Below are 14,995 nucleotides of genomic sequence, written 5' to 3'. Positions count from 1 at the left end.
GTTTGTAGTATAATTATAAATCCCTTTGCATTTTTCCTTTTTCCTGCTATTATTTGTTTTGATAAATTCGATCCCTCCCAGTTACACTACAAGAAAAAAATGAATATCTTTTCACGTATATCTTATAAAACATTAAAAATGGCAAGAAACAACATTCTCGAAAATTTGCCGTTAGTTCTAATTAAAAATCACATGCTTTTGGAACTAGATTGTGCTCATTAGAGTTCTCAATTGGATTCTTTTTCGAAATTTTCTTGTTTAATACTTTTGAGTTATTGCAATTTGCGATATTAAATTATTTGAGTAAAATATGGAGGTAAAAGATAGAGAGCATATAACTTGCATAAACCCTATAAAGTATGTACCTAGAATATGCTTTGTTCTAATGAAACTCATGATTTACTTCGTGGATCATATTTCAAATTTGATAAACTTTTGTGAAAAAATTATAGGCTTATGACTAGACTAGTTCGTTAGGTAAAATACGTGGTCATGCTAAATTGATACTCCGACATATTTTCAATGCCTCAATCATTTAGTTTGATTTCTTTGAAGAAGTAAAATGATGGCTTGATACTTTTCAAGGTTGTATTGCTCATATTTGTCAAAATTTGGTCATCTCAAAAGGTAGCAATAAAAAGACTAAAAAGTTCAGAAAAGTCCCGAAAACAACACGGCAGAGGTTACACTTTTGGACCTACTGTGCTTAACATTTTCACCTTTCCAGTTGGAAATTTTCCCTATTTTCAAAGACCCCTTTCCAATTTGTTCTTTACTGCACGATGATATTGGCTTTTTTCTACATTGTTTTGCCAAGATCGAGGTTGAGAAGAATATTAAAAAAAAAATTACAAAGCATTGTACAGATTATTTCTGTAAATCACATTATTGTTCCCTTCCAGAAAGAATAGATTCATCGGTCGATCCTGTCAGCAGTAAATTGTCATAAATTATTGTACTAGACATTTCTTTTCAAGTTATTAATCCGAAATCAAGTAATTTTCGGATTTCACAAACTAATGAAAATAATTCTTTTAAGAATCCCATTTTCATCCATCAAATGCAATTACAATCCAATTTACAAAGAATTTATTAGTTAAGAAAACAATAATAGTAATCTCAATTAATGTAAGTTTGGAAAAAGAAAACCCCATTGTACTATAGGGTCTAAAATGTCAATTAAGTGAAATGGATTAGCTTAATCAAGAAGTATGGAGCCTCATCTCACATCCTATGCAAGGAAAGATACATCAGATGGATTCCATGATAAAGGACAGGAGTGGACCTCTCTCAGGGGATAAAGACGTTTATCCTTTCAACCTCATTTTCTTTGTTTATTGAATACATTTCTCTTTCTGTCCGTTGAAAAGGTTTGAGAAAAAATTAATTAGCTTTGTCAAAAGTGGCTTTCCCTTCCATAGAATTTTGAAGCTTATGTTTACACGCAATAGCCAACATGTTCCAATCTGACGCTTAAAACCCAACAATAAGCATTAACTTCAACATAGTAGTCTTGTACCATATGTTTCTGTATTTTTAGTGGTTGATGTTAACCAGTTTGCTCATTTCAAGTGCTAGGGTTGATAGCTCAATGCCGTGTTCCTCGTTGTCAGGTTTAGAATTCGAATAATAAAAAAAAAGACCAAAATAATAGATCTTCATTTACCTATCAAATGTCAATTTATGTAATTCAAATTATAATTTATTATCCAATATGGATAACCTATTCTTGTTCCATTATATTTTGTAAAGAATTTATAATTAAATAATAATTTGTCTAAGAATGCTTAGTGGGCATTGGTCAAGATCGTTTTAGATTGTTTAATGATATGGCAGGATGGAAGACGAGTGAGATGTTCTGGTTTCGAGATTTCTCATTTATACACAAAAAAAGAAGAAAAAAAAAATAGATAGATTTTGGGTTTAGGTGAACTTAAATCCAGTAGGTATTTAGACGTAGCAAATTATGAAATTTCATATCAAACAAGTACTTTTAAGACGAATTATATCTAACATTGGTCTAAATTTAAATTTAATCCAACAGCAAGCAATCTCTGTGTCCTTGACATGATTGGAATATTTTTCTTAAAGTACAGGAGAGCCAGGAGAGATGCCGATGACTGAGGATAGACTTCTTATCTGGAGAAATGCGGATGAACTCTCTAGAAAATATTGCTCTTGAGCAGCTGACAAATTCAACCTCTCAACCATAAACTTCCAAGCAAAGGACATTAATATAGAACTGAGAAAAGTAGCAGCTCCTGAATAGACAACGATACCAAATTTTCCGTTCTTATCAAACTCTTATTCATAGCCAGAGGTCTTTTTTTTACTGTTTTTTGAGGTCAAAAGTAGGCATAGGTCAATAGGTAGAAGTTTGATTCTCAAATGGGAACGGGACATTATTGGTTCTTTGGCGTCTAGGTCCTTCAAACCACTTATTTGATCACTACCTTACAATTAGGAACGTGAAAAGTTTGACAAGTCGAATTGAATTTGTTCAAGCCTTCAAGATTGTTCTTGAAAGATTACGTAAAAATCGTTTTCTTTTGAAGATCAAAATGTGCATGAACACAATTAAGAGTAACCCTTGTCTACTTGAGGCACTCGCTCTTACCTACAAGTTTTAGAGCTATTAGTGACATAGCTGAGTTGCTTTCATCTCTTTTGCACCCTGAGTTTTTTCTTTTAATAGTAACAAGTTTAAGACAAGAAGACATAAAACTTATTTTCTGATCGAAATATGTCACTAATGCATCAAACGACTTACAATAATTCATACAGATCATCTATTAATAGCGTTATGTTCGACAGAGGAATTCAAAAATTACTTTCATCTCCTTTGCACTTGAGTTTTTTTCTTTTAATAGTAACAAGTTTAAGATAAAAACACATAAAATTTATTTTGCGATCAAAATATGTCACTAATACATTAAATGACTTACAATAGTTCATACAGATCACTTATTAACGGTATTATGTTCGGTAGAGGTATTCAAAACCACTTGCTCCTACCACAGAGATAAAATCCTCACAACAACATGTTCGATTTAAATAATTGCTTCTCTAGTATCATGCATAGCTACAATCTACTACTAAAAGAGAGAAAAAGTACATTTTGGATACATGGTCGACTAGATTCCAATGTGCCAACCAATATGAGTAAATTAAAAATCCCCCTGTCCAGAAGCTAGAAATCCCACCGGCAGATATATTGTACATGGTCTGTCGATTACACATGTACAGGGCTTTCATATGACATGGAATTCTCAGGAAGTGGGGGCCATTTGTGGTGTACTCATTACTTCTGAAGGAGAACCGTCCTCCTTTTACGTGAAAATTGATAGACCGAAATGACTCTTTTGTTTGTCATGGAATCTTGAAAAAAACGGCTCGAAGGATAGAAAATATCCCTCCCGTCTATTTTTTTTTACACAGATTAAAAAGTTTAGTTAATGTAATTATAACAATTACTTTTTTTTTCATATTTCCTCAAATGTCTCTTATTAATATTTCATCACTAATGCAAAGTAAGAGACATATTACTATATATATATATATATATATTGTTCTTGAAACTTAAAGTATTTTAGTTTTTCAATATAAGAGTCAATCTAATTAATGTTACATGTTTAATTAAAATGAACAACAAAATTAAAATTGTCCAACAATCGAACTTTTTTCGGTTCGAAGCCATTAGAAGGCAACTAATATATTCAAAAATTTTTAATAATTATGTACATTAAATATGGATATTTAGTAAAATAATAAACTAACTACTCTTTAAAAAAGAAAATAGATCTATATAATTTGAGACAATCACAAAAAAAAAAATTGAGCCTATTCTCATGAGAGACATAGTTGGTATAGGGAATTTTATGCCGTAATACCATTAGCCTGTCCAGCATAAAATTCTCTATATGCTGTAATACCATTAGCCAGAGTTGGTAACTTTGATACTCTATGCCACTAGCATGAACCAAACTTTGAAGCATTCTCAATCTACAACAAACTAGTAAAGTAAAGCAAAAAGGAGCATGAAAATTAGCCGTCTTGGATTCTAGTAGAGTTCTAAATCCCCAATTCCCTCACGCTAATAAACTGAATACACAAAAAAACATGCACACAGAAAATCTAGAAGATCAGGTGAGATGTATCCTCCGGCTCGCAGCCCACTGATATTTTACCACCCCAACCCCAAGTGTCTAATTTTAACAGTGGCGGCTGTTATTTACTCATAATTGTCTGTTAAAATCCTAAATTAACTACAGCTCGTCAAGAACACCGCCTCACGCGTATTTAGACCACACTCTCCATCACTCTCTGATGCCTACCAATAATATATATTCTTAGATTCGCTTGTTGGTTCTTGACTTCTTGTACTTAGAGGGTACCTTCACGCGCCTGGAGTGAGTCTGGGACTTTCTGTGCACCTTCCTCCTTGTGACTCAAAGCAGATAGATATGCATGTATGACTCCCACTCAAGACTTAAGTAGGTCATTTTGCTGAGCTTTTGTTCTTTTTAAGGCGAGGGGGGGAGAGAGAGGGGAATTTATCAATAGCTTCTCTTTGCAACTTTCTACATTCTGCCCTTTTGCCATTCTTTTTCCTTTATCTATTTCCTTCCAGCTTCTCTTCCTCTAACAAAGCTGAGAACTTGTTTCTCATTAGATTTGCACTCTTCAATCTTTGAACAGTGAGGTACAAGGCCCATGTTTTAATTTCTATTTTTATGTTTTGGGATGCTTTTATTTTAGCACAATTTAGCATAAAGTTCTCTGCTTTATGTTAGCTAATCAATGCTTTTGGCAACTTTTTAATGGCATTATTTGCTAATAATTTACTTAACAGTTGGCATGTCAAAAAAGTTTCTTGTATCTCTATTTTTGTCAAAACCTTCACAATTGCTTAAGGATGAAGCTAAATTGTTGTTCAAGAACTTTTTTTGGTCTCTATGAAGTGCATTTCTTATGCAGCTATGAGGAATTGACAATTTTCTTCATCTGGGATTGTGTTTTCTGGGAGGAAGACAGATTTGTTGAATTTTGAACTTTATTAGGATCATGGACATTATTTGCTTTTGATTATAATTTTTTTAATATGTTGTTTGCAGGTTTTGGAGTGTTTTATGTATTGGTTATACAGAGTGATTTTACAGAGAAAGGGTAGATTGAAGAAGAAAATTTTGTTTTGGATCAATGAGTAGGAAGAGATCTAGTGCTGCTTCCTGGGGGATAGAGATTTTTCTGGGGTTGATTTTGATATTTGCTGTCAGAAATTCAGATGCATACACCAACCCTGGGGATGGTAAGGTTTCAAAAATTTTTTTTTTTTTTTTTTTTTGTGACGGGGTTAATTGCTTTGGTTGCTTTGCTAGAAACAGTGGAATGAATTGTATAATGTTAATTTGGTTTCTGTGGTTGGACATTGGATTTATGAAGTCGGGATAACTTCATTAGTTTGTCAGTTTGGATTGGTTAATTGAAGCTTCTTGCTTTTCCAAATTTAACTGTTCTGGACTTTACCCGGTTGAATCTGGAACTTTTTGTTCCGTTCCCCCAGGCCCTGATTTTTGAAGCAAACTAACTGTTCCTTGACTATGAGATGAGAATGTAGATGTATTACCAAGACATAATAGTACACTAATCAGTTGAAGTCAAATGTATTGACATGCTCTGTTTTTCAGCAATTTCATTTGATGTTCATTAACCATTTTGGTTTATGCCTCGTCAGAGCTTCATCTATACTGTCGAACAGTTTCATTGTCATTTATCCTTCTCCATCATGTATGTCACATTTACTGTAAGTTGCAACTTCATGAATCAACGTGCTCACATTGCTTTTGCCGTTAACCTATTATTGTAGTTGCGGCAATTAATAGTCTATACATTGCAATGGGATCACCCACTCTTCCCGGATGGGTTGCTAGTGGTGGAGACCCATGTGGTGAAGCTTGGCAAGGCGTCTCCTGTGACAACATGAACAACATAGTTTCAGTGTATGGATTCTGCACTTTCTTCTTTGGTAAATATCTTAAATTAATTTATTTGTTCTCAAAGCTGTGTTCTCTTGCAGAAAACTCAATGGTGCTAATTTGGGAGGAGAACTGGGTGATAACTTAGGAGCATTTACTACAATTACTACAATGTAAGTGCATATCTCTGTCTGAAAAGTGTGATATATATTCTATGGACTCTATCCTGTAGATATATGCATTTGATTTAATAATGTTGAAAATGTATTTGCCAGAGATCTGAGCAACAATAACATTGGAGGTAGTATTCCATCCAATCTACCAGTTACCATGCAGAACTTGTGAGTCCTACACTCCTTGAATGCAAAATGTTGTATTTGCCAAATTTGTTTAAACTTTTGCTGGGAGATTAAATTTCTAGCTTTATGCTAAGCGCCTGCTTAAGCGAAACATATGATAGTCTTTACCTTTGGCAGTTTTCTTTCAGATAACAAGTTTTCCGGAAATATTCCTGATTCTATATCCAGTCTAACACAGTTGTCAGCTATGTAAGTTTGTAAACAGTGCTTCAAGTTACTTTTAGGTGTATGAAGGTTATTTTCCTGAGCCACATTTCTGCTTGTTATTTCAGGTCTCTGAACGACAACCAGTTAACTGGAGAAATACCTGATGCTTTCCAAGGACTTGCTGTTTTGGTCAACCTGTAGGTCCCCATTGCTGAAGCTCTCTATGTTTGGCATAAGAAGGTGGTTGACTTTAAGAAGAACTAATTGTTTTTGTTTTTTAATTTTTGTATAGAGATTTGTCGAGTAACAGTTTGAGTGGGCAACTGCCATCATCAGTACAAAACTTATCTGCCCTAAGCACTCTGTAAGTATTCAACTAAATATGGGCATTTAGATGGTACTCTATCTATACAACTAAACTTTACTTCTTGATGCAGCCATTTGCAAAACAATCAGCTTTCTGGAACTCTAAATGTTTTACAGGATCTTCATCAACTAACAGATTTGTACTCTTCTTAACCATTACGTATAAGTTTAATTCATTTTTCCCGAGAATGACTATTGCATTTTTCACTGATCTCTCACCACTCCCTCCTTGTGTGTTACAGAAATGTAGAGAATAATCAATTTTCAGGACCTATACCCGAACAGTTGTTGAACATTCCAAAATTTAAGTAAGTTCCAAATACTGAAAGTTGTTAAATGCCGTTTTATTGTGAAGGAGTTTTAGTTTTACCAGAAATATCTTACAAAAGCTGTTAAGTCTATTTAATTCCATGAAATTGAGGGCATTCATATCGTTCAACTAAAAAGAAAAAACTAGTTTTTCCCCCAGTTTCCTCTCTTTCTTCCCTTGCTTTTCTCTAGCAGGTTTTAAGGTGGTTGATAGGCTTTCCCTTCTCCTTTTCCTTTCCTGTGTGTCCTTTTAGATATGGAAATAGAAGTCCCTGAATTAAAATATCTCAGGTTGCTTGACAGATTAAATGGTTGGAAATTAGAATGGCCATTAATTTCACAAATTACAAGTAGAGCAGCTCTTTGTAGTTGATTGACAAGAACTGTACTATTTTTATAGTTCAGTTGGTTCCTATGTATTTTTCCAGTTTTTCCTTTTATTTCTGGTATCTGATTCTGATTTCAATCTTAAAGTTTTAGCTTCTACTTAGCTAATAGGTTTGATCATGCAGAAAAGATGGAAATCCATTTAACAACAGCATTGCTCAGTCCCCTCCACCTGCATCCTCAGCAAAACCACCTCCTGCACCGCCATTTTTTGGGGCACCAACTTCTGTGCAGGCACCACCAACTTCTGGACGAACCCCTGGAAAGCAGGCTGATGGACCATCTGCAACTGCAGAATCAAACAATAAAACAACAAAGAAAAAAAGTTTAACCACCAAAAGGGTTGTCTGGATTTCCATTGCAGCCGTGTTATCATTTTTAATATTGGTATTGGTGCTCCTCTTATGTCTGCCAAGGCGCTTTAGACAGAGGCATGAAACGCACAGAATCCCCAAGCCTCATGAAATAGCTCCATATGTAGGAAACAGAGAGAATCCTAGAGACAACAGTTCCTTGGACCAACCTGGTCATCGTCAAGAGAAAGGTAAGGCTAGTTATGGTTATTTGTTGATCTGTGTAAATTACTTATCTTTATTGAAGAATCTTCATGTCCTCGGTTCCCTTAATTTGTCAAAGCAGATTCGCGGGTGCCAGTTGAAATGCCAAAGGAAGAGCTTCAAACGGGCAAAAGAACAGGAGGTTTCATTCCAAAGCCACAAAATGTGGAGGCAGATTCAAAAAAGATGAGTGCAATTCCAAAGAGAAATGATCATGAGATAGACATGAGTAGATTTGATATTGACTTGATGTCACCACCGCCCCCACCACCTCCACCACCTCCACCTCCACCTCCACCTCCACCTCCACCTCCACCTCCACCTCCGCCACCACTGCCTCTTGTTCAGGAGAAGGTTGTTGTAAAGCCGCTTAACACAACTGAAGATACAACAGTGAAGCCTACTGCCAGACATCTTCCACGAACTTCCGTGAGGTCATATACAATCGCAGCTCTTCAGCAATATACAAATAGTTTTTCTCAAGAAAATCTCATTGGAGCTGGAATGCTGGGGACTGTGTATAAGGCTGAGCTTCCTAATGGGAAGGTATGGTTTCAGTTAAATTTCTTCAATTCCAACATTCTGACTTTTCTTCTAGCTCTGCCTTCTTTGCCTTTCAATAATTTTGCTCATTTTGCCTGGGTTGTTTTCTAATAACATTACTTTAAGCCAGTGGTTCTACTTCATTACTTCATTTTCTAACTACTTCAGACAGGATTTTCTTCATTTATCATGCATGTTATGCAGTGATTCATCGTTGTCTTCTTATCTATGATAATATGATTTCGTTTTATGGCTTAAGCTTATCAACACGGCTCACTAACTGTTGAGTAAATTTGTCAGAATTTGATTCTGATAGCTGAGCTAGATGAATATTGAAAAGTGTGGGTGAGCTGCTAAGGTCTTTAGAGGTTGCAGTCAGTTGAGTTTTCTGTGATGCCGTAAGCATTGTACAGTAAATGCATCCTTTTGTGATGATAGGTTTCTCTTCTATTTATTTTGTATGGATGGTTGAGCACATAGAGTTGGAGACTCTGACAGAATGGACTGAATGTCTTGTTTATGCACATTAAAGCCCCTTTTTGAGGAAGTACTAAACATATTTGCTATGAATCAAAATGGATTACAAGTTAGATAATGTTGAGCAGTCAACAGCTAGTTTCTATTTCCCAAAATATGTTTCATAAAGTGCTTTTGTGCAAGAAGGAATCTAGTTAGCCTGGTCAACATCAACTCTTATTGTTTTCAGTTAGTGTTATTGGATGCAATGTTGGCATTTTGAAACATGGGAAGAACTGTCCTTGCAAAGACTTGGTTTTGCATAGCCTCCTTCCTCTGGGGGAAAAGAAAGAAGACAAGAAGAGATGAAAAACAATTCTCTCTTTATTTTCCAATGTGCATTCTTTAGTTGTCAAAAGTCCTTTTTTTTTAACATTTTGGAAACATGAGCAGATTTTATCATTTGCCTCTCTCTTATTTTGAGCATGTTACATTTCTATATGATTTTCAGCTTTTAATCTAGTGGCGTCCTGATATTAAATTTCTCTTTCGGTCTCCTTTTCCTTTATTTGTAAAGCAGTCTATGAATTTGAAAGAATATACTGGCCTAATAATTAAAGATTGTCAATCCTCCTGCAGTTGCTTGCTGTCAAGAAACTGGACAAAAGGGTTTCTAATCAACAAAAGGATGATGAGTTTTTGGACCTGGTTAACAATCTTGACAGAATTCGTCATGCTAATGTTGTTGAACTCATGGGTTACTGTGCGGAACATGGTCAAAGACTTCTGGTTTATGAGTACTGCTGCAATGGATCACTGCAGGAAGCTTTGCACTCTGATGATGATATTAGAAATCAACTTTCATGGAATGCCCGGATCAGAATGGCTCTTGGTGCTGCAAGAGCTCTAGAGTAAGTATTACTATCTCTTCCAAGGTGCTTATATTAAAGAGGTTCTATTTGCTTTTCATGTACTTAGTAATTTAGGCTGCTTCATAATGCAGCTAAAGTAAGTCTATCTGTTGCAGCGTGCTTATATTAATAAGGTTCCATTTACTCACTGTCCACTTAGTAATTTAGGCTTCGTCATCATCCTACATCTCCCTTCCTTTCTTACATTTCAATCTTCCCCCTCTCCCACAGAGTGGCTATAGTAAGAAGCTTAAAGAAGGGGGATTTGGGTTCTAACATCTCAAAATATTTTATGTCTTTAATTTTTGAAATAGTTAATATCACTTTGTAAAAGCACTGAAATGTTTACCAGAAGCACATGTCCATGTCATTATCTGGTTGTCCACAGGCAGTGGAATTCTTCTCTTTCTATTCAATGATCTTTGTCTTATGATTTTTCAACAAGTATTCTGCATTACGTGCTTGATATGTAACTCAAACTTATGTAACATCTATACTACTAACATCTGCTTTATATTAATAAGGTATCTGCATGAGATCTGTGAGCCACCTATCATTCACAGGAACTTCAAGTCTGCCAATGTTCTTCTTGACGAGGAGCTAGCTGTGCATGTTTCCGAATGTGGTTTGGCTTCTTTAATTACATCGGGCGCTGTTAGTCAGGTAAATATTATGATCCCTTGCCAAAGCACTTGCAATTTGTATACAAATTTAGGAATGAAGATGCTTTTGGTACACATTTGTACTGACTTGATGCTTGCAATACTGTAAAATGAGAGCGTAATGTAGCTAAAAGAAGATCCATGAATTATGATGATGGTCAGATGGTTCATCAGTTGATACTTAAGACCAACAGGTCCATGGATGATAGTGTGGGCAAAAATTAGACAAACCTCCTCTGAAGCAGCAAACTAGAAACAAAATGAATTTGATCCTCGTGATATAGGAAGAGAGAGTAGTCTGCTATGAGTGAGAAAGATTAAGAGGATTTAGTAGCAGCTTGGATAAGCATCTCCTTAGATGAATATATCTTCTGATTAAATGAATCTGCCTCATTAGATCTTGGTTGTATTATCATCAGAATTGGAGGTTAGATTATAGCATCTTGTGAAAGACTCTCTCTGTGGGCAGAACCATTTAAAGGTTAGCTGGAGATGTTTGGAATTTTGGTGGCAATTTCTTATATGTGTTTGCCCAACTGTGTCAAATATACACACACGTTGGTCAAGTTTTCTTTACTTTGCTATCGGTGTATTCTCCGACAGTGCAACCCCTGCTGCTGGCTGTAAAAAATGCAAACGATTTAGAGAGACACATGGGTGGATGGAATTAGAAAATATATCTTGAGGGGGCAAATTTCTCTATGTGTAAACTCAAATGTATAAGTTAATTGCGGAGGCAAAAATTTTAATTTATGAAGAAAGTTTTGAAACCTTTTTAATTTCGTAAGAAAAAAAATTTAAATTTTATACAACTTGGGGGACTGTGGGGCCCACCCCTGGACACATGCATACCCCCTGGACACATGCATACTTTGTATTTGTCTATTTCAAACATTTCCATGACTTCCCTGGACACATGCATATTTTGTATTTGTCCATTTCAAACATTTCCATGACAAGTCATGCGCAAGCTTGGTGGCCTTTATACTGAGATATTAACTGTATATGCACTTGACAGTATGGGGTTTTCTTTCCAACTTAAAATGGCTATGAGAGTTGAGAATATATATATAGAATCTGAAAGGTAAAGCTATTAAGACCTGCAAGGCCACTATTTTGTTATGTTTAGATTCTGAAGAAATTGCCACAACCAAGTACTTTTTTTTTTTGGGCTCTCCAAACAGTCAAAAACAACATTGACAGCTTAAGATGAATAAACTGAAAAATATTTATTCTCCTGCCTACAGTGGCATTCTTGAAGACCAGTTGGCAAGCATCTGTTAGAGTTGCTGGATTTAGCAAGGGTTGACTCCTTTATTTTTTTGGTAAACCAACAATTTTATTTAGTCAGTAGATGTGTAGTTGTTCTTTTTGGAGTCGAGAGACATTGGATAACTGACTTGTAACCGCTTATGCTATGCTACTACCAAACATAAAATATGTAACAGTAGCAAAAAACCATGGGGCAGAATGGCAAGAGGACTCTTCAAGCCCTTTGCATAATATTTACATCAGGCAATAACTTGCAACTCTTTGTAAGTCTGACAGCGATTTCTATTTGAATTTCAGTTGTCAGGACAACTTCTTACTACATATGGATACGGTGCCCCAGAGTTTGAGTCAGGAGTTTATACTTCCAAAAGCGATGTTTACAGCTTCGGGGTTGTGATGCTGGAACTCTTGACTGGTCGAATGTCATATGACAGGTATACAACTGCACAGTCGTCCTAATACTATAAATTCACCTTTTCTCATGATCTAATCCAATACTTATCTCTTTAATCAAATGTAGGACAAGGGCTCGAGGAGAACAATTTTTGGTCAGATGGTCTATTCCACAGCTTCATGATATTGATGCCTTATCAAGGATGGTTGATCCTTCTCTGAATGGAAGATATCCTGTTAAATCTTTATCTCACTTTGCTGACATTATTGCACGCTGTGTCCAGGTGAGTTAAATGTTGTCCTTCTTTGGACCAAGAAGTGCAGGACTTCAATATTCTGTCTGTTTTAGCTGTTGATTATTGCACTAGGAAAGATGAATGCTATATGGCCAAGCTAGCAAAGATGAATAATGATATCCAAGCTATAAAATCCGAAATAATAGCTCATGTTCCTCTATTATTGGGCTAACCCTTGACATTAGGATGGCCTGTATTCAGTGAGGGGAATCTACCTCACTGACTTACCAAACCCACCATAAATTTGAGTAAAATATTGGCTTGCTTTCAGATTTGTGATCAAGTTCAAGGATTTGTTATGATCAGGATGAATGGCCTTAGATTGGTTCCCAACTTCCCATGGTTCAATCCCTGGCTCCCTTAATGGTTGGAAGAGCGAAGATGAGGGGGGTTTAGTAATAAAAAGTAACACTTAAGAGCAAGTCTTGAGAATCTGAGTGTTTAAAGTGGTTGGGTCCATCCTTTTACAGGTCCAAATATCACATGACAGATAAAAGTTACCTTTGATCAAATTGGACTTAAAAAACATCCCCTTTACTTTTAGTACTCAAACTTTAGTGCTAGACTTACCAGATTGTTAGGAAACACATAATTACAAGCAGCTTATATGCCCAAGTTTCTGTGCACTTAGGATAACGAACTAATTGTTTCTTAACTCAATTGGTTTATGAATTACCTAAGGTTACATAACTCCAACACTCCACCTGAGAGAATTATTAATGTTTTAGATTGGAACATGGAGATGCATGCTCTTGTTGTAGTATTAAGCAAGTAGAAGTCCAGACATTCAATTATCTTTCTGCCTATAACTCTGGTCCCCCCTTAGCCCTAGTTTAACCTAAATATACATAGATATCAGTTCTTCAAAATTAAAGATGCAATGCTGCGTTTGTATAACAGTATGCTGGCACATGAAGAAACCTCGGAATTACCTGAATGCAAGAATTTGCTTTGCACTTGCATATAGCATAGTACGGTGAAAGAAATTTTCCCATGTAGTTGTAGGCAGGTGTGGCGAATGGTTTTGGTAGTTCTTACTACAAGGCCAAGTTAATGGATGAATGCGAATAAAGCACATTGGGCATCCGAGTTCATTTCTTAGAAAGTTGTATGCAAAATCATTGTTGTTTCGTTGGAAAATGAAGGAAAAGGAAAAATTGGGGGGAGGGATGGGTTGGGTGGTATGTGGGGGGAGGGGGAGGGAGTGTAAGTGAGAGATCCCAGGTTCGAGACCTCCCACTTACACCCAAAGAGGAAAAAAAAAAAAAAGAAGAGAGGAAGAGTTGAAAGGAAAAAGAAGTATTTTCCTCCATATGACTAAAAAACTTAAAAAAGGTAGTGGTGAATACTGAATAGGTACATATCAAAATTATGTCTTTATCCTGCAAAGGAATCAAACCTCTACTTTCTTGTATAGAAAACATACATAAAAGAGAATATAACTTTCTTTCCAGGAAGTCTCTTGAGTACTGTGTTATTGGGATACTCCCATTGGTGATGTCCTCTTATCATTTCTTCCTTGGCTTCAATGAATAAGTTCTAACATCGTGAGTTTTTCATGCAGCCGGAGCCAGAGTTTAGGCCTCCAATGTCTGAAGTTGTGCAGGATCTCATAGAAATGATACGGAGGGAATCTCCAAACAGATCAGATGGCAACTGACTGAGATTATCAAACAAGAAATGGTGAATCAGTTTCTCTGAAGCTGCAAAACAGACAACATTTTTTTTGGAAATTGACTTGGGATAAATGATCAGGAACCAACCATGAACTCGATTCGCCTGCTAACACTACTCTCAATTCTTTCATCAAGGGGGCGCCTGGAAGAAGGTTGCTAATGAGTAGTTCAACAACCATTTGGTTGTCTGGTAATCCTGATTCTTGGAATTGGTTAACTATCGACATTCTAGTATGACTTTTGCAGTGTGTAGATCCACTTAATCCAATTGTTTGATAGGTATTATTTAACATTAATTGTTGATAGTGAAAATCATTTAGCTGTATCTTGTTATTGCTGGGCTACGCCCATTATTTTGTATGGGTGTCTGGGGGCAGTGTTGAAAAGCCCTACATTGTACAATAATTAGGGCCCTTAGTTATAGTGTATTTTGATGATGATACCAAATTTTGTTCATCTGAGAATGAAAACTTTTGCAATTATGTTAAAAGGTGGTTGTGCAAAGTGTGCTGAAAAGGGCAAAAACTACTACTATGAGAAGAAAAAGCTGTTGTCAGATATTCCTTCAAACTTGCAAGTAAGTCATGTGACCCAAAAATTGGATCCATCATCCATGACTAGTGTTAGTGTCCATTGGTCTCTCCATTTATTCATATATAAATTTATATAATGCTATAAAATTATGT

At 35.8% G+C, this 14,995-nt stretch overlaps 1 protein-coding gene across 3 annotated transcripts; it reads left to right on the top strand.

Moving 5' to 3' along the window:
* Nucleotides 1-4,525: 4,525 nt before the first annotated feature.
* On the top strand, nucleotides 4,526-14,799 carry LOC113690404 (protein STRUBBELIG-RECEPTOR FAMILY 3-like). 3 transcript variants are annotated; one of them, XM_027208286.2, is made up of 17 exons: nucleotides 4,526-4,702; nucleotides 5,115-5,308; nucleotides 5,867-5,999; nucleotides 6,077-6,148; nucleotides 6,251-6,316; nucleotides 6,452-6,523; nucleotides 6,607-6,678; nucleotides 6,774-6,845; nucleotides 6,919-6,987; nucleotides 7,090-7,155; nucleotides 7,669-8,087; nucleotides 8,183-8,646; nucleotides 9,739-10,010; nucleotides 10,535-10,673; nucleotides 12,242-12,378; nucleotides 12,465-12,621; nucleotides 14,198-14,799. In XM_027208286.2, the coding sequence occupies exons 2-17, from the start codon at nucleotides 5,200-5,202 to the stop codon at nucleotides 14,291-14,293; spliced, it is 2,415 nt and encodes an 804-aa protein (XP_027064087.2). In that variant the 5' UTR covers nucleotides 4,526-4,702; nucleotides 5,115-5,199; the 3' UTR covers nucleotides 14,294-14,799. The 3 variants fall into 3 exon arrangements, with proteins under 3 accessions (XP_027064087.2, XP_027064088.2, XP_071907060.1); XM_027208287.2 differs by having other exon boundaries at nucleotides 4,591-4,702; nucleotides 6,463-6,523; XM_072050959.1 differs by lacking the exons at nucleotides 4,526-4,702; nucleotides 5,867-5,999 and having other exon boundaries at nucleotides 5,173-5,308.
* Nucleotides 14,800-14,995: the final 196 nt, after the last annotated feature.

Source organism: Coffea arabica, chromosome 5c (assembly GCF_036785885.1).
Source record: "Coffea arabica cultivar ET-39 chromosome 5c, Coffea Arabica ET-39 HiFi, whole genome shotgun sequence".
NCBI lineage: Eukaryota > Viridiplantae > Streptophyta > Magnoliopsida > Gentianales > Rubiaceae > Coffea > Coffea arabica.
The sequence above is the reverse complement of the archived record's forward strand: the minus strand, read 5'-3'. Positions and strand labels throughout refer to the sequence as shown.

Excerpts from the sequence above, each read along its gene's own strand:
- LOC113690404 (XM_027208286.2), top strand. The coding sequence starts at position 5,200 with ATGAGTAGGAAGAGATCTAGTGCTGCTTCCTGGGGGATAGAGATTTTT. Across the intron at positions 6,000-6,076 it reads ATGAACAACATAGTTTCAGT|AAAACTCAATGGTGCTAATT; the intron begins GTATGGATTCTG and ends GTTCTCTTGCAG. Across the intron at positions 6,317-6,451 it reads CCAGTTACCATGCAGAACTT|TTTTCTTTCAGATAACAAGT; the intron begins GTGAGTCCTACA and ends TACCTTTGGCAG.